Source organism: Cynocephalus volans, chromosome 14, assembly GCF_027409185.1.
Source record: "Cynocephalus volans isolate mCynVol1 chromosome 14, mCynVol1.pri, whole genome shotgun sequence".
NCBI lineage: Eukaryota > Metazoa > Chordata > Mammalia > Dermoptera > Cynocephalidae > Cynocephalus > Cynocephalus volans.
Genome location: NC_084473.1, coordinates 15426669 through 15446565, shown reverse-complemented (window position 1 = coordinate 15446565; position 19897 = coordinate 15426669). Strand labels below are relative to the sequence as shown.

At 42.8% G+C, this 19897-nt stretch overlaps 1 protein-coding gene and 1 long non-coding RNA gene across 2 annotated transcripts in view; one reads left to right on the top strand and one right to left on the bottom strand.

The window, feature by feature from the left end:
- Positions 1–5357, bottom strand: part of DDX1 (DEAD-box helicase 1) — a 35425-nt gene extending 30068 nt beyond the window's left edge. The window contains exons 1-5 of the mRNA XM_063078135.1: positions 5257–5357; positions 2411–2462; positions 2049–2112; positions 844–873; positions 145–241 (exon numbers count right to left, since the gene is read on the bottom strand). Coding sequence (XP_062934205.1) covers positions 145–241; positions 844–873; positions 2049–2112; positions 2411–2462; positions 5257–5272 — 259 coding nt within the window. The 5' untranslated portion in view covers positions 5273–5357. The remainder of the gene's footprint in view (positions 1–144; positions 242–843; positions 874–2048; positions 2113–2410; positions 2463–5256) is intronic.
- A 38-nt stretch (positions 5358–5395) lies between these two features.
- Positions 5396–9427, top strand: LOC134362833 (uncharacterized). Its single transcript, XR_010021652.1, has 4 exons — positions 5396–5522; positions 7582–7661; positions 8887–9103; positions 9201–9427. It is a non-coding gene; the product is annotated as an uncharacterized LOC134362833 (long non-coding RNA).
- Positions 9428–19897: the final 10470 nt, after the last annotated feature.

Here is a 19897-nt window from a genome sequence, read left to right as displayed (position 1 = left end):
TGACAATAAAAATGCATAGCCCAATTCTAATACCACCCCCCAGATATTGACAATGGAAATGCATATGCAAATCTCATACTTCTAAATGCCAGGAATGAGAATCACTGATTTATACAAAAGGAAATATCAATTTATAAAAATTACCTGAACCACCAGTTTTAATTGTTGTTTTTCCTTTTTTGCCTTCTTGTTGATCCTTCAGAGTCTCATAAACTATCTGGATAACTGGAATACTAAAAGCCTACCAAAGAAACAAAAGTTCACTACATCAGTATTCAGCTATTAATAGCAGTTTAATAATCAATATACATGACAAAAGTTATGCTTACACATTAATTACACATATTCCAGACTGCTGCTCCAATTTCAGTTACTCAAACCCAAAATATCAGTAAAATAACAAAGAGGTGACTGAATGAAGGAAATAGGAGCCAGCTGACAGCCCAAAACAGTAAACAATGAGGACCTTAAGAAGGTACCTAAGGAAAAATACCATGCCATCTGACAAACTGTTTCTCTAGTGTAGGCCAATAGGAGATCAACTTTTATTTACAACCTCTTTATTATAAGAGCCATTGCATTCAAATTCAGAAGTGAGTATAAACGCTAAAGATACTGTAACTCTTTCTCCAAGACCAGTTTAAAACTATATTCTTAAAGCCATACTCTTTTGCAGATCTTCACAATTAGCAGGCAACAAAAATATCATTCTCAATGGCAAGCAATAAATTCCATGTTTTAGAAGTGGTTGCTTCATTAAATATTTCAGAGTAAAAGCTACTGTTCAAAGCTACTTTAAAATTCAACTCTTACAAAGTAAGTCAACTTAAATTTATTACTTACACCAGTTTTTCCACTTCCTGTTTCTGCAGCCTGAATGGGGGAAAAAGTTGATTTTTAAGTTGTCAATTAAAGAAGTCAAATTAAAATGACACCATGAAGAAATCTTTAGCATTTGACTAGCTACCTTTATGTTCATAGTGCCTCCAGATTACTCTGGCTTCTCAGTCAATTTTGACTGTTTGCTAATCTTGTCATCTCTCCCATTCCATTAAGAATCTGCTCACCCCTGTCCCTTCTCATTGCTGCCATTCAAACTGAAGCCCTCATCATTCTAACCTATATTATCACAAGAGCATCCTAATACCATGTAATCCCACACAGCTATACTACAATCTGCTACCAAACTGGTCTTCATAAAAACACAATTCTAACCATGTAACACCCCTGCTAAACTGTCAACAAATACCCAAATTCTTTGACACTTAAGAGCCCAAATAATGTGACCCACTATATATTTCCCGTTTTACCTTGTTACAACCCTCCATCCCCTCCCCCAGCCACACATGCATTTTATGCTACTAACTGAACTATTCCAGGATCACATCCTGCATTCTCCTATTCAATGTTTTTGTTGATGCTCTCTCCATCTAGATAGTATTTCTCTTTCATCTTCCTTTATCAAAAATCTACTTCCTCCAAGCAGTCCTTATTCTTCAAGCAGCAGGATAACTGGAATCCCACTTGGATCTTGCAGTATTCAGCATCTCTTATGCAGGTGCCACATTCTCTCTTATATGATATTTATTTACTACCCTACTTGGTTTAAGCTTCTTAAGGGTAAAAACTGCATTTTCTTCATCTTGTGTTTCCACAGCTCCTACCAAATGTTCTGAATACGGTATAGTCATGAGTCGCTTAAAGACGGCAATACCTTCTGAGAAATACATTGTGTGGCAATTGTGTCAATTTGCAAACATGATAGAGTGTAGTTACACAAACATAGATGGTACAGCCTCCTACACACCTAGGCATATAGTATAGCCATTATAATGTTATGGGAACGCCATCATATATGTGGTCTGTCGTTGAAAGAAACGTCACTATGTGTCACATGACTGTATATGTATCATAAATGTTTGTGAATAAATCAAATTAATTTGGTAAAAATATCACTTTTAAGTCTATGGAGTTCTTCAAGTGGATTACAGCCAGCCCCAGCACTGTGTGTCCCCAGCTTCCAACCACCTCATCAAATTTAAACATACCATCAGTACATCACCTCCTCCTAGGATCAGTGGGATAGATTCAGCCTGGATATCAGTTGGAAGACTGAAAGAATCACATTTGAAAAACTTTAGTTCAGGAAAAAAAAAAAAAATCACCTAAGCTAATTAAGTCATGTTAAACTTATAAGTCTAAAAGAGAAATTTATTTGGTAAATATAGCCAATCTTTTTAGCTAGAAATATATCAAGATTAAAAAGGAAACTTTCCATAATTTAGAAAATCACAAGAAAAACTGAATTTCACTTACCCAACTAGACCCAAAAGTATTTGATAAAATCACTAACAACTGTTTAAATTATTAAAATCCTTGTCACAGGTGCATTTAAGCTTTAGGTACTTACAGCCAATCCATCTCTTCCACAGCTTGAGCAATCTCAGGCATAACACCCATCTCTGAAAGTAAAAACTAACTTTAAAAACCATACATATGAAACTTACTATAAATCAAATTGCTCTTAAATTACTGTTCCTTAAAAATGATACATTGTGTAACACTGAATGTACTAATTACCCTGATTTGAGAATCACACATTGCACACAGGTATGGATAGTCAACGTTGAACCCCATAGATATGTACAATTATGTTTCAATAAATGTTTTTAAAATGTTTTTTTCAATTACTGTTCAATTATATCATACCTGCTGACTGTGGCATTGATGAAAGAGTGTAAGTTTTGGAGAAAGACATGAATTCAAATCCAAGTTTTCACTTACTAGCAATTGACCTTAGGCAATGCTAAATCTGTTTTCTCCACTCAGAATTACCTACCTTCTATTACCTACCTTGTAGGACTTTAGGAAGATTAGAGATAATAATAACATAATGCATCTGGCACATAGTTGTCAGTTAATGCATAGTAACCATCAGGGTTTGTTTACCTCCTACAACTAAAGAAAAATCTGCCAGAGTTAGAGTTCTAGACCTGCATCCTGGTTGTTTCATTTAGAGATAATGCAGCAGTTATATGCCTTGGCTATTCCAGGACCATGTGCACATCTTCAGCAATCTGAGAAAAATGAACAGACAAGTGGAGAGAGCCCACGTTTATTGGTAGTCATATGGAAGTTCTGGCTAACCGATGAGGGAGGTGCCAGTGGTGAAAACTTGGGCAAATGGAAATGTCAGCTGAAGAACAGCTCTTTTCTTAAATGTATACATATTTAAATAATTCTACTTCAAGCCAGTCCTAAATGAGTAGATTGGGTTGTTCCTGACTGGATTTTGTCACTTCTCAAACTACAGAGGGTAGTTGTACATGGAGTAGTTAGCTGGATTACTTAAACTTTCCTTCCAAATGAGAAGTAATTTTTATTTTAAGTCTGCATTTATAAAATGAAGCTTTTATTATTATCAGTACAAAAACATATATTCCTATAAAAATGAACAATATTCAAGTATTGTCAAGCCCCAGAAATAAGCAATTTTGAAATTTTGTATTTCTTCATTGTTTGTGCAAAGGAATAAAGCAAATCTACAAACTGAATATATTCTTTACAAAAGTAGCTACTTTTTTTTGCATCAGGTGACAAGAATCATCATTTTCAAAAAGAAAACTCTCCTCACTCTAAATCTCCCCCAGAAAAATCCACAGATACAGAAACTAATCACGATCTAAAGCTGCATATCCAGGCAAACCTTTCTAAGAATTACCTACATTAGAATGATGGATTTTGGATGAGGACAGTGACTATTTTGTGCTTACTGTGTGCACAATGGCGCCGGTCACGTCCAAAATCCATTATAGAATCTGGCTATATTCTCTCTCCTAAAATGCAAAGCGCTTGAAAAAAGGGACTAATGATCTTAAATATGCTGCATACAGAATACTGCATGATGACACTGCTCACAAAACTGTTAAATTACAAGCAGCAATCACAGACTGCTTTCAGCAAATTCCAGACAACTTCTTGTCCCATTCTGGTCATGTTCTCTCCTTGTTTTCTTTGAAAGCATGTCATCTTTAAGGATAATGCTTTTTAAACAGTTAAGGAAAAAACAGGAATATTCATATTCTTTAATTCTACTTTTGTCTTTATTTCATCATATCACAGACTCTTCTTCCAGTCCTTTATCCTAACCTTCCTGAAATGTGGACAACTCCCAAAGACATGAACCTATAAAATGACAACCTATTCTACAGACGTTGGCTCTAAAATCTCGTTTTAGGAGAGAGAGAGAGGAAAAGAAACAGTAACCACTCTGAGTAGATTTCCCCTTCACTCCTATTAGGAGATGTAACTAAAAAAGTCAGAAATCCTCTGGCATAACTAGAGATCTGGAATTCATAATACTCCTACAGGGGAAAACAGAAAAACATACAATATCTAAAGTCATCTTAATAAGGCTAAGAACATTTAACAGATAGTAGGCCCAACTTGATAATTTATTGCTACATCAATTTATCAAGGTTAGAATCTTTAAAACTAATTACAACTCTGTAATTCTTTGGGTGCCTAAAGGGCGGATAAAGACGTCAACTGCTGGGTTCGATAAGCCACATCGAATCCCACTTGGAATAAAGGGTATCACACTGCAAATAAATAACAAGTAATTTTCAAAATTTATATTGGGCTAGTGTTACGTGAATGAAAATGCTTTCCCTTTAGTTTCGCATCTAAAGTTAACGTCGATATAATAGCGTTTAACAACAAATAAAGATCAGGTTTATGCCTGACTTTTTTTTTGGGGGGGGGGGGGGCCTAAAAAAACCGGACAGTGGCAGGATCATCATTTTCCCAAATGACCCCTCCCCACGTCTTGTTGCTTCTCAGCCTGGCCAAGCCCAAAGGACCTGCGACCAGAAAAGGGTTCCCAAAAGGCCACTGCCACGTCAAAGAGGCGGGAGGCCTAGGCGTCCGAGAGCGGCTAGGGTTAAGCCGCCGCTCGTGTCTGCAGCCGACCGTGCACCAGCAGGAATGCCAAGCGGAGACCGATAGAAAAGAAAGAGCAGGGAGAGCACCGTCCCGGCCAGCACCCGGAGAGAAACGAGCTCCCCGACCTGAGCCGCGAGCACCCCGTCTCCGGGAGGTCGCCTCTGACCCCGCAGCGCGGGGAGCTGCAGCGGACAGCGCCCTCCTGTGCGCTCCGCACCTGTCTGTGCCCGCCCCCGAAGCTCCCCTCCCGCTGCCCCAGGGCCGAGGCGTGCCGCGAGCCGCCCACGCCAGCCCCAGCCTCCACCGACGCACCGGAGAAGGCCGCCATCTTCGCGCCCCCGTCCGCGGCTTCGCTCGCCGGCTCCCTCCTTCCCCACTGACACGCCGCGGCTGCAGCAGCGCGCGCTTCCGGCGCCGGGCCTGCGCGGTTCCGAGTCCGGGCGGGGACTCGCTCCCGGGAGAACAGTTCCCAAGCAAGAAAAGACCCGCCCCGGCCCTTCCCGACGCGCCCACCGCGGACCCCAAAGCACAGACTCAGTGCAGCCGGACGTGGCCTTCCGTGTGAGGAGCTCGGACAGGTAGTTTATGAAGGGTACCAATAGCCACCGTGTATTTAGAGCACGCTACGTGTCATCAGGGTCACTTTCCCACAGATGAGAAAGCAGGCTTTTGATGACTAGGATCACACGATGGGCCCAGGCTGATCCGACAGCCAGACTGTACCTTTCCGCTGCCTCAACCAGCCCCCAACCTCCCAAAGATAAGCGGGGCCGCGGGGCAGGTGCATAACCAGTACTAGTGAGTGCGTGGCACCCAAGGCATTGGTTCAATATTTTTGACTGAAATAAGTAATGATTTAGGGCTCACTCCCCTTCACCCATGTTTGATGTGGCATTGATAATTTCAGGTTTGACCTCCATGCAGTTTTGACTCCCTTCTCTTTGGACAGAAATAGGGAAAGCAAATGAAAGATTACTTCTCCCAAACACTTGCTCCATCAGGCAGGTATTAGAATCTTTTGATGAAGACATTATGATCCGGGAAAGTTAAATACCTTATCTAAATACCTTATCTAAAGCCACACAACTACTAAATGGCAGCATGGGATATGAGCCACATCGGCCTAACTCCGGGGCACATTCTGTACTATGTAGTCTGCCCCAGAATGTCATGGAGAAAAGTGAAACCCTCAAGTGAGATGTATAGGACAGGGTTAGAAATACAGATTTGGCAGCCATAGTCCCTGGGTTTGAATTCTAGCTTTGTTGCTTGCCAGTTTTGTAAACTTGAACGAGTCACGCAACTTACAGGATTGTTATGAGAATTAAATAAAATTTGTAAAGCACCTAGAACAGTGCATACATAACACATGGTAACAAAATGAGGGTACTTCAAAAACTTCATGGAAAGATTTATTATATTTCAATTCCATTTTTCAATGAACTTTTTGAAGTACCTCGTGTATGTGCTAGCTCTATTATTACTCTTACATGTGAAAAGATTCACCTAAAACTCCAAAAACCATTCAGGCCTACAGCTCCACACTTCCAGGAGGTACCATTCACATTACATTCTACATTCATGTTGCATAAGTGATATTCCTAAGAGTTAGGCAATGCGGCAGTTCTGAATAGATACCAAGTACCCCCATATCATCACATACAAGAGGCACAAAGATCACCAAAGAGAGGTACAAGATCACATCATTATACAGGACTTGCCAAAAAGAAATCTGAAATCTGATTTTTGTGCCTTTAGCCAATGCCCACCTTAAAAGTATGAAAGGATTGAAGATACAAGGTAAGAAAAGATTTTGAAGAGAGCTGTTGAAGTGCTATGACATTTTCCCTCTCTAAAGGGAGAAAGCAGTTTCCAGGGAAACAGAATTTTTTTTATCTCAAGAGTTCAGGAAGCATAAGACTGCTCTGAGATACTGTGCCTAGAAAGACCTGAGGCAGCAGGGCAGGAAAATAGACAGGAGGACAGAGAAGGCTGCTGTGGAAGAAAATTGTATTTACAACACCCATAGGGGAAATGTGTAACTTTTCCCCCAAGGGCTAATGGACCTGTAAAAGTGGACATGAAGCTTTCTTCAAAGGGAATATGTCCAACGAAGCTGCCTGGAGAAGCTAAATGATTCAGCAGAAAGATCCCCAAAGGACCCTGTCATACCCTTACCTTCCAACTGGAGTAAAGATATACCTGCCTCGTGCAAGTTGCACCTGGAGGATACCAGCTGGAGAACCTCCAAGATTACCACAAAATGTCCCCTCTGTGAGGAGTCAGCCTTGAGTTGAGCATGACTGAGCTAGAGAGAATTGGAATCAGATCACCATGGCACCAGACAGATAAAGCTGGGTATCCACCCCACTCCACAGGGGTCAGAAACAACAGCTAATAGGAGAGGAAAGAGCAGGGAAGAAACTGATCACACCCTCCATTCCATGCAAGCATCTGGCTTGAAATAGGCCAAGCTGTGGGGAGAAAGCTATGATGTTGGTTAAAGTTTGAATTTTTGTTTGGTGGCTGGCCAGTAAAGTTGTGAATTTTGATCATCAAACTGGACTTGATAGTTTAACTTCAGAAATGAGGCTATAATTGTAATGAAAGTAACCAGACAATTTTTCATTATCTGAGAGTGACCAGAAAAGTTCTGGATGATGCCAGTGACTTCATCTGGGTCTGGGAAATAAATAATCCATGGAGACAATTTCAAGGTAACGGATAATGTTTTTGTTTGTTTGTTTGTGCCCTATCAAGTTCAGCTCATTTAATATACTGCTTTAATAATTACAAATATATGTGTCTGTGAGTGTGTGTGTGTGTGTGCATGTGTGTGTGTGTGTGTGTGTGTATGTGTGTGTATTGTGATGTCCTCAATAATGTGAATTGGGACATACCATAATGTAATTGGCTCCTCTCTTGGGCAGGTAGAATAAGGCCAGGCAGAGAAACATCAGGCAACCCCTTCACCAAATTAAAAGATATAGGATGGGTATCCCCCAGTCCAGTATCCTGCTGGTCCAATCTCCCCAGAACAGGCTGATTAAATGAGTGTCTACTAACTGGGAGATTCATGGAAACCGTGCCTGGTCCAAGAAACCCAGTTGCGGGTTAGGCAGGAGGACAGCTACCACTAGGTGGTGCAAAACTGCAGCTGACGGGGGAGAGGTTAGACTATGCTTTTGAAATTCCCAGCCTGGGCTTGCTCTAAGCATTTATTTCTTTAACCTTACAATAACTCCCCACATTTTATGTAATTGGGTCTTTTGGACCCCACTAATCATGTTATACTAGAATTGTACTATATTATCCATGTACCCGAGAAATTTTGTTATGTATTTTCAAGTAAGCTAAGCTATACCACACTGCAGAACAGATGGTTTTGCAACTGCTAAGACAAGCCCAAGGAAAACTTCCTTCAGATACCCAGGACAGTGTAGAAAAAATGAACTCTGTGAAGAGCTCTGTAGATCAGCCAGCCAAAAGCCACACACAGTCCTTGTCTTAGTCTGTTTGTGCTGCTATAATAGATTACCTGAGACTAATTTATAAAGAACAGAAATTTATTTCTCACAGTTCCAAAGGCTCGGAAGTCCAAGATCAAGGTGCCAGCAGGTTTATTGTTTGGTGAGGATCTGCTCTCCTTTTCCAAGGTGGCACCTTGAAAGCTGTGTCCTCAAATGGCAGGAGGTAACATGGCAAGATACCGAAGTCTGCCTAAAACCTCTTTTATGAAGGCCTTAATCCCATTCACAAGGGAGGACCCCTCACGGCCCAATACCTCTTAAAGGCCCCACATCTTAATACTATCACATTGGCCACACCCAAATTTGGAGGGGACACATTCAAACCATGTCCCCTTCCCCCATGCCTTGCCGTTCTTTATTGTAGAGATTGGGAAGAAGAACAAAACGATCACCTTTCCATACTCCTTCACAGAGAAAGACAGCCCTGAAACTCAGTTCTTCCTGGAGAGATATAAATGGCAGTCCCAGCCTGGAACTTTCAGAAACGCTCTGTAAGAAGGAAAGATCTGACTGGCAGTCTTCCTCCTCCTGGAACACTGGAGAGGCAGTGGTGAGCCACAAAGATAAAAGCTTCCCACTGAGACTATTGAAGCAGAAAATAGAAGGAGATTGGATCCTTACTGATGATGGTGAGCTAAGTTACCAGCCCAGGCCTGTCTACTTCTTGACCTCATGTGACTTGATAATGACTCGGTGAAGCCACTTAAAATTTTCTCTTATTTGTAGATTCAGAAAAGAAAGGAGGTGAAACACTCATCATTATGGATGTCTTTCAGAAAAGTTGTTCAAATATGCTGTAATAAAGTGATAAGCAACCTATTGTGACCACAAGGAGAAGATATTTGGCCTGGGTGGTGAAGGCACCATCAAAAATGATCCCTGAATTGTGGTCATTTCCTCACAACCAAAATGAAGATGAAATGTGCCCTGTACAATAAAGGATGTGACTCTGATCCCAGCCTAAGTCAAATTAGGTTCTTTAACTTTATCCTTTTATTGACATCCAGTCCCCTCCCCAGTTCCTATTCCTGCAAGCTGGCTAGTTCCTGAGGATTTAGCCACCAAAAGAAAGGAAGCAGTGAGAGAAGTTTTCTTAATCTAAAAAAAGTTGAGTAGAAAATACAGCATCTTCATTACATAGACCCCCCTAAAGTCCTTCCTCACAGTACATGATACAAACCCACCCATCCTTCCACACAAGAAATAGCAATCTTCTCCCTCCTTCAATGCTGCCCATGAAGTTTGCCCTCAGATCTTGGTGTTAAGGAGAAAAATGGACTCAGGAGTACTAGCTGTGGATCTTGAATCTTGCTGTGATCAAATCTTCCATGAATAAACCCTCTCTCCTTGGATATGGCTTTTAGTTGGTATGCCTCTGGGATCTAATCTCCATAGGATGGCACACACCAGGTTCCCCATGTCCAGATTTCTGCTTACTTCCAGTCTTACTACCTGCCACTCTTTCACACATTTTACTTTCTAGCACATCAAATAGTATACACCAGATTGCCTCTCATCACTGTATATATGTTTATCCCTTTCCCTAGAATAGCTTTCCTTTTTTAGTTTTGGTTACTGTTCTATGTAACAACTACCCCAAAACTTAGTGAATTAAAACAACAACCAGTTCATTTGCTCATGATTCTTGGGTCAGGGCTTAGCTGGCTGGTTCTTATGCTCCACGTGGCATTCCCTAGGTTCATTCACTCAGCTGTATTCAGCTGGCTGTGCTGGGAGGTCTGAGAAGACTTCATTCCTATGTGTGGTGCCCATTGCTCCCATACAGGGTCTTGCTCTCTCCATGTGGCTAGCTTGGACCTTCTCACAGCAGGATTAGTACCAGGGAAGACAGACTTCCTACATGGTAGTTGGGTTCCACAAGGATGTGTTCCAAAAATAGAAAGCAGAAGCTACACAGCTCTTAATCCAGCCCTGAAAGTAGTGTGATGTCACTTTGCTAAATTTTATTGGTCAACACAAATCACGCTGCCTCAATGTTTATTTCTCTTCTTCCTTAAATTTCTGATTCTTAGCTGGATACATGACTGCCCAGAAATAAAGACTCTATTTCCTAGCCGTTCTGATAGCTAGATATGGCCGTATGCCTGCGTCCTGGCCAGTAGTATATAAAATGAGGTGTCACGTGTGACTTCTGGGAAGTGTTCTTAAGGAAGGTGGTGCATCCTTCTTTTCTTCCTCCTTCTTGTTGGCTGGAATGGGGATGTGATGGCCGGGGTGTGAGCAATCATACTGGAACTATGAGAAGAGAGCCATATACTGAGCATGACAGAACAATAAGAGAGAAGCAGCTTGAATCCCTCACACGGTGGAGCACCATACCAGCACAAAATTGTGACTGTAGATTTCTTATACAGGAGAGAAATAAATATTTATCTTCCTTTGCTTTGGGTTTTCTGTCCCAGACAGCCAAACCTAACCCTAATATATGAGTATATACCCCTGTTAGTTATCTATTGCTGCAAAACAAGTTGCTCCCAAACCTAATGACTTAAAACAATAAACATTTATTATCGCTCAAGGCCTTGGTAAAATGAATTCAGGAGCAGCTTGGCTAGGCAGTTCCACTTGGAGTCCCTCTTGCAGTCATGGTCAAGCTGTTGGCCAGGACTGCAAGCATCTGAAGGCTTGGTGAGGGCTGGAGGATCAGCTTTAAAGGCCAGGTCACTCACATGAACGTGCTGCCGGTTAGCAAGGGGCTTCCATTCTTCTCCACGTTGATCTCTTCTTGGGCAGTGTTCTCATCCTATGGCTGCTGGGGCTCCCATCCTTCCCCACCAAAGCAAGCCGTCCTAGAAAACAAAGTAGAATAAGTGATATATTTTATGGCATAGCCATCAAAATCACACATAGTCACTTCTGCAATATCTTATTGGTCACACAGTATGAGGGCTATGATACACACAAAGGCGTGAATACCAGTATACAAGGATCATTTGGGGGGCCCTCTTGGAGAATGGCTACCCCCACTTTCCTAACAAACTCCTTACTTGTGCATGTAGCAGGTGGTGATCCCTTAATCTCAGCTAAAAGTATATTCATACAATATCCTCTGGGATAGATCATGTTGCTTCCAGACCAGCCATTATTGTCATTAAATTTGTTGACTTAGCTTTCCCTGTTTATCACAATTTAATTGACTCCAAGAGCAGTTTGAAGACAGGAAGCCTCACGTTTAAATATCCTCTTTTTTTCCCCCTGTATTTTCTACAGCTTCTGAGCTGAGCAACCATTGTTGAATTTTATGCTTTTGTCAAAATAAGCTGTCAGAAACTGGTCCAGATCTATTAGAATGCAACATCATTCTTGCTGCCCCGGCATTCACCTTATGGTGCAGGGACCAGAGGGGGCCTGGCAAACAGACATAAATCCAGAGATCTATAATTCTGTATCCCCTGAAGAAGTGGCCATAAAATCCATCACTCCAGATATATGGGGAGAGGGAGACAAAGGGCAACCTGGATGAGTTTCACAGGGACTGTAAAACAGAAGAAGAGATCTCACTAACTGTGTCGGTCTCATTATAAGTGAGCCAGGCATGGACACAATTTATGATTGGGTTCTGACTGGCCAGAAGACAGAATGTCACTCTCGCCCACACCCCAATTTGAGCACTTATCAGCCCCTGTGGGCAGTGTCCTTGGCTCCTGGGAAATGGCACCACACTTGGAGTCTGAGCAAGAACATGGCTGGGTAGTGGACATTTAAGAACAGACCATACAACAGACAAATGTTCCCAATCCAGCAGCCCGGAATAAGCCAGCCTCCCTGAGTTCCAGCACTTGCAGTAGAAAACCATTTTGCATCTGCACTCAGAGTTCAGGCTTGCTTTTCCAGGCCTGTGCCCAGGGCCCTTGCCTCACTGTACACTAGTCAGCTTTACACATGGGGGTACGTTCCAAGACCTCCAGTGGATGCCTCAAATCACAGATAGTACCCAATGCTATGTACACTATAAGGCAGTCAAATGCATAACCCAGATGGCTACTAAGTGGCCAACAGGTGGGTGGTGTAGACAGCATGGATAGCCGGACGAGGGGATGATTCAAGTGCTGGTGTAGGGTGGGGGGAGATGCAAAGTGGGATGGTGCAAGATCTCATCATGTTACTTAGAATTATTTCTGGAATTTTCCATGTCATGTTTTCAGACCAAGATTGGCTGCAGGTAACTAAAACCACAGAAAGTAGAACTATGCATAAGGGGACACTGCTGTACCTCCTTTCTGTCTGTGAAATTGATCACAGGTGTACTTATCAACAAGGCCTGTGATTTCTTTTTAGCCAGCTGAAACAAGAAAACTTGCTGTATTAAAAAGGGGGTTGGGTAATAAAAAGGATGGTCAAGAATTCTTCAAAATTCAGAACTGGCTGGTTAGCTCACTTGGTTAGAGTGCGATGCTGATAACAGCAAGGTCCAGGGTTTGATCCCACCCCTTGAAGGGGGAGTATCGACATTACATTGTAAGAAAAGCATGGGGATATGAATTGCTGTGGCCATGTATTAGAGTTCTCCAGATAAACAGAGACAATAAGATCTATGTATAGAGAGATCTCTTTTAAGGAATTGGCTCACATGATTATGGAGAGGCAAGTCTAAAATCTATAGGGTGAAGTGGTAGGCTGCAGCAGACCTAGGAAGAACTGATGTTGCATTTGAAGCCCAAAGGACATCTGCTAGAGAATTCCCTCTTGTTGGGGGAGGTCAGCCTTTTGTTCTGTTAAGGCCTTTAACTGGATGAGACCCACCCCCATTATGGAGGGCAATCTGCTTTACTCAAAGTCCACCAATTTAAATGTAAATCTCATCCAAAAACATCCCCACAGAAACATTTAGAATATGTTTGGCCAAATATACACCATGGTCTATATAAATTGACACATAAAATTAACTGTCACAAGTGCACGCCTTGTCAACTTGGCACTCATATACATCTTCTTAACCATACTTAATCCCCAAATAAAGACAATAACAAGGTCACTTGATACAACGATCCTGTGTACATCTGAAAATGCACTAACCACTTCTCTAGAAGAGGATGTAAAGTCCTTAGATGATGTTTATTCTTCTCCTTGATATCCTGTAATTTAAATACTATAATGTAAAATTAATAATACTTAAGTACTATAATATAGAATGAATACATTTTATGTTCTATGATAAGGGATAAGAGGGAAGAACCAACGATTTTTTAAAATTTATTTATTTTTTTATTGAATCATAATTGATTATACATATTTTGGGGATTCAATGTTGACATATGTTGATCAAATCAATATTACTAGTATGTATATTGTTACAAATCATACTTATTATTTATGCCTCTTGTCCAATCTCTCCCTATCCCTCTCTCGCTCCCTCCTCCCACCACAGATAACCCTAGATTTCTTCTCTCCTTCTGAAAGAGTAATGGTTATTCTGTTGATTTGTTGCCTCGATTATCTATCCAATGCTGAAAGGTGTGTTTAAGTCCCCCAATATTATCATAGAGCAGATGCTTCTTCTGTCATTCTGGAATGGGCTTTGTGGAGAGAGACATCCTATTCTTTTCTTTGGTCTGTGCTGGTGACTGTCCTTGTGTCAATGCACTCCAGTGGCTGATAAGCCATCTGCTTGGTGGTTGTGACATCTAGCCACTTTAACGGTAGCCATGGTTACTGTGGTGGCTGTGGTGGGCCACCCACATGGAGATGATGTTTTTGGCATGCTCCTTGGCCCTTTTGGTGTGCCTGGTTGTGGGGGGGTCCAGTCTCTGCTTCCATTCCCTGGGTCCCCAGGTGGCCCTGAGGCATTGGTGATGTGCTTGGTTGTTGGGGGGGGCAGACCCCGACTCCATACCCCAGGCCCCTGGGTGGGGCCCTGAGGTGGTAGCAGTGTGCCTGGATGTGGGAGTGGGGTCTGGTCCCAGGCTCCAAGCCTTGGGTCCTTGGGTGGGCCCCGAGGCACTGGTGGTATGCCTGAGCTGGAACTAATTTTTTGTCCTTTACTTACTTCTAAGACTGGGGAACTTCCTGTGGGAACCAGTACTGAGCTGTGTTATTGAGCAAAATTGCTGCTTTGCTGCTGTTTCACTAGGGAAGTGTTTTTGTGCAGCTCAGGGTTTAATGGTTGACCTTATAGGCACTTCTGGCTTTCCAGAGACTGGGTGCACCTGGGTTGTGTAGAAACTCTGATCTGGGCCTGAATCTTTTCATCAAACTGTACCCCATGCCATTCTGCATTCATGACCAGTCTCCTCTGAGTGGCCCTGCGCTGATTGGGGGGTGGATTGGCTGTCCTTGCTGTGTCCCAGTGTTCCCCCAGTGGGTCTGTCTCCTCCACCGCCAGTGCTCCAGACACTTCCCATGGGATGGGCCCTGTGCTGGTCCCTTGTGTTGACTCATTGGCTTCTGAATGGTTCCCCTTTTTCAGTTGTTCTGGCTCCTCACTCCTGAGTCAGTCCACAGGAATTTTATTAGTGGTCTTGCTCTCCTGGGGACCGCCAAGGCCCTCTTCTCCCCTGCCACCTCCAAGCAATGCCATCTGAAGGGCACAGCTGTGGCTTCTGCCAGCTCCTGCTCCATGTGCTCAGCAGTTCCAGCCTTAAAGCGGCCATGGCCTGAAACTCTCTGAGCAGTTTTTACTTTTTCTCATTGTGACTTCTCCCCCTTCATGGACTCCACAGGTCTCTCTGCCTCTTCCCCTGAGATCCAGCAGCCCCAGCTTGGCTGTTGTTACATTTTTATAGTTGTAAATTGGTTGGTTTGTGGGAGAAAGTGACACTGGGGACCGTCTATTCCACCATCTTTACTGGAACTCCCCAAAGATATTTTATATATATATATATATACACACACACATATATACAGCAAAGCATACACCTACATATATACACACATATACACACACACAAATAAAATCATAAAAAAATAAGGAAGAAATACTCATAGCAAGTACAGTCCTTGTTTCTGTAACTGGTCATGTGGTCATAGCTGGGACTCGTAACTACCTTCTTCAACTACCCATTCCGTCTTCCATTTGCCCTCAGCAGGCACCACAGCTGGTCAAGGAACCGGGCTTGATGGCCCAAAACTTCATTCTGAAGGATCTGGGCCATTAGCAGTCCTGCCTGGATTGTGTTGTTATAGTTTTCGATTGACTTTAATCACAGGGCATGGTAATACTAACATCACCCTAAAGGATCTCCTGTATTCCAGATATACTCTTCCTAACTTCCATTGTGGAATACAAGTCCAGTTTCCCCTTGGTGATCAGGATCAATCACCCCAGCCAGCACCATAGCTCCTTTCTTTGTTGATTCAGAGGCATGAAGATCTGCAAGTGACCAGGTGGCAGTCTGAACTGCCAGTTCAATGGGATCATTATCGAATCTTCTGGTGGAAACATTTCTCCCTTTGGAACTAAGACCTCTAGGTCAGCAGAGCATGAAGTCATGGGGACAGGAAGCAAACATTTTGCCAGTGGTTCACTAGAGGTAATAGTGAGTGGTGCCATTCCCATCGCCACCCCTTCATTTCTGGACCTGTGAATCTTAGTTATGGGAGAAACAGCACCACATTAGACAGAGTCAGAGCATATGGCCATTTTTGGAAAATGTAATCTGCCACAGTGAATATATTAAGTTTGCTAATTTAGAAACCACTTTGGCCTTGGAAAGAAGTGGAAATATATATTGAGGCCTGAGAATAAACAAGGCAATATGTGTGAGGCTCTTTCCATGAGGCGTCTCTGACACCTTCACCAGGATCCTCCATTTACTATTCACCTAACAAAAATGATCAAGTACCTTCTATGTGCGAAGGCCTGTGGTAGTGCTGGGGATACAAATATGAATAAAACACACTTCTTTGCTTTCAAGATAATCTAAGTTTTCTAACTGAGACAAAATATGAACACATAATTATACTACAATGCTGAAATGCAATGGTAGAGATATATTCAGAGTATCATGGGGATTCAGAGTGGAATTCCAGATAAGCTGGACTGCGAGGGTCAGGGAAGGTGATAAGGACTGAATTGTATTCCCCAAGTTTCATGCATTAGAAGCTTCCTCCCCACTGTGACTGTTAAGAGGATGGGAAATCCTGTTAGGATAATTGAAAGGTGGGGCCTTGAAGAGGTGATTAGATTCTGAGGACCATGCCTAGTGAATGGTTTAAAAATGGTGGCCATGGGCATGGTTCTGAGGGCTTTAAAAGGACCAATAGTACATGAGAGTCTCTCTCTCTGCTTCCCATTTTTTGCCATGTGAGACCCCTGCTTTACTGCCAAGGAAGACCCTCACCAGATGAGTTCACTGGACTTTGGACCTTCCAGACTCCAAAGCTGTATGTAATAAATTTTGTTTTCTTACCAAGTAACCAATTCCAGGTATTTCATTATCAGCAACAGAAACGGACTAATACAGAAGGGTTTGGTGGGGGAGGATACCTCAGATTAATTTTAAAAGGTGGACCAAATTTAACTAGATGAAGAGGGGTTCATGTGGGATGAAAAGAGGTAAAACTTTCCAGGTAGAGGGGACAGCATGAAGAGTCACACAAAGCTGAGAAATAGATGGTGTATTCTGATGTATTCATCACCTAGTGCTGCATAACAAACCACCCCAAAACTCAGTGGCTTGAAATAGTAAATATTGATTATCTCACATAGTTTCTGTGGGCTAGAAATCCAGGAGTGACTTATCAGGATGGTTCTGGCTCAGAATCTCCCACGAGGTTGCAGTTGAAGTATCAACCAGAACTACATTCATCTGAAGGCTAGACTGGTGCTGAAAGATTTACTTTCAAGTTGGCCCACTCACATCTGGTGAGTTAATGTTGTTGTCAAAAGGGCTCTGTTCTTCACCACCTGGACCTCTCCATGTGGTGCTTGAGTGTCCGTGTCCTCACTCATGGCAGGCATCCACTCCCAGCAACTGATCCAAGAGAGACTGAGCTAGCCTCTGGTATCTCATGCCATCATTTCTACAATATCCTACTGGTCACACAGGCCAGCCCTATTCAATGTGGAAGGAACTACACAAGGGCATGGACACTAGGAGACCGGCTGGGATCATGGGGGATGGCATTTTGGAGATTGGCTACCACACCTAAAAAATGTCAAGTTCCAAATCAAAAATGGACAGAAATAGGCTACAGAGTTTGGAACTGGACTAGACCAGACAGGACTATGTGTCCCCAGTTGAGAAGATTGGTTTAATCTGGTGGGTCAATCATTCTCAACCTTCATTCAGTGCACATCGGAATCATCTGGAGTGCTTGTTAGGACAGGATGTGGGGGCCTCCTCCTCAGAGTTTCTCATTCAGGTCTGGGGTAGACCCATACTTGCATTTCTCACAAGTTGCAGGTATTGCTGCTGCTACTGGTCTGCAGAATACAATTTGAGAACCACTATGGTGGGGGAGTATTTTAGTCTGTTTTGTGTTGCTATAACAGAAATACCTGAGACTGGGTACTTTGTAAGGGAAAGAGGTTTATTTGGCTTACGATTCTGGGACAGCTGCATCTGGCATGGGCCTCAGTCTGCTTCTACTCATGGCGGAAAAGCGGCAGGCAGCTGGTGGGTACAAGCAGATCACAAGGTGAGAGAGGAAGCAAGAGAGAGAGTGGGGAGGTGCCAGGGTCCTTTAAACAATCAGCTCTCGTGGGAACTAACAGAGTGAGAACTCACTCACTACCCTTTCTCCCCCAGGGAGAACATTAATCCATTCATGAGGGATCTGCCCCCATGACTCAATCAGTTTCCACCACTGCCACATTGGAGATCAAATTTCCACATGAGTTTTGGAGGAGACAACACATCCAAACTCCATCAGGGAGGTAGATTTTAAGCAAGACAATGAAATGATCTGATTTTATTTTATATAGCTCTTCCTGGGCATTTTGTGAAGAATAGATTTGTGTGGGCACCATTAAGAGGCTATCATAGCGGTGCATATAAGATGTCACTGCAACTTGAACTAGGACAATAAGTATGCCGGACAGGAGAGGAAGGGTAAGAGAACTATTAGAAACCCATCAATCAAGGGTTTGATGCCTCCTTGGATTTGATGGGGGAGGAGGGATAGGTAGAGAAGAGTAGATGACAAGGGAAGAAATTCATTAGTGCAACTCCCAGGTTTTGGTGTAGATAACTGGGTGTATGGTGTCAGCATCAATTGAGAAAAACAGATTACAGGAGGGGCAGCAGATTGATAGAGTGTGGGCATGTTGAGTTTAGTGTGAATATAAGACATTCAGCTGGAAATGGCCAGCAAAGAATTGGCTATACGAGATGGAAGCCTGGAGGGGGTACTTTGGGTAGAGATGGAGATTTCAGAATCATCAGCAAATATGTAGTGATCCTGGGAATTGAAGCATTCACCCAGAGGAAAGTAGAGAAAGGAGCAAGGACTGAATGTTAGAGCTTTGCCGGGCATAGTTATCACCTAAGGATTCTATTAAAATGCAGATTCTGATTCAGCAGGGCTGTGGTGGGACTTGAGATTCCACATCTCCAGCAAGCTCCCATTGATGCTGAAGCCACTGGTCTGAGCAGCATTGTTGTAGTAAGAAGGTTCTAGAGGACCCCAGCACAAGAGGGGAGCAGAGCAGAGCAGAGAACATGGAGAAAGCCCCGCAGGACAGAGATGGAGTCAGAGAACTACAAGGACAATCTGAAGAGAGTGTTATCACAGAAGCCAAGAGAACAGCTATTCCAGAAGTTTATGTGATTATCAGTGTTAAATGCTTGGACAGGTTAGTGGAGGAGTTAGGAGGAGTTAGAGTGAATACTTCTAGTGAGTATAGACTATTATTGTGAAAAGTCTGAATGAGGTGAAGAGAAATGAGATGGGAATTCAGGATGGATGTGGGGTGAAGAGATGGCTTAATTTTTAATCATGAGAGAAATGAGATTCTCAAGTTTTACAGGCAGAGGGGATACAGCCCGTGAAGAGGGGAGCACGCAAGGGGTGGAGAATGGCCAGAGGCAGAACCCAGCTTCAGAGAAGGAAGAAGGAGTTGAGATGGGTGAAGGGATGGTTCTGATCAGGAGAAAGAGAGAGAAGCTTCATCTCTCAGCTCTGGGTATTAGCGCCATAGAACTGGAAGACCACAGTGGCAGTGGTGTCCAGAGGTATAGCCCAATTAATGTCTCACAGTCCGAAATGCTAGAGAGACAGAGACTTGCCTTCCAGTCCATGTTCAAGGACAGTCAGGCCCTCTGGATCGGCTTCAGTTAATTCTCATCTACGGTAAAGTTTGAGGATCAGTGGCTTAAATAATAAAGTATAAATGTGCTGCTGAAAAGTTTTCTCCAAACAAGTGGTGGTCTGGACATAGCACGTATGCTGTCTGTTAAAGCATGTTAACAGTGAGGCATAAACAATGCTATTAACATCCAAAGGGGAAAAAATTTCTCTGG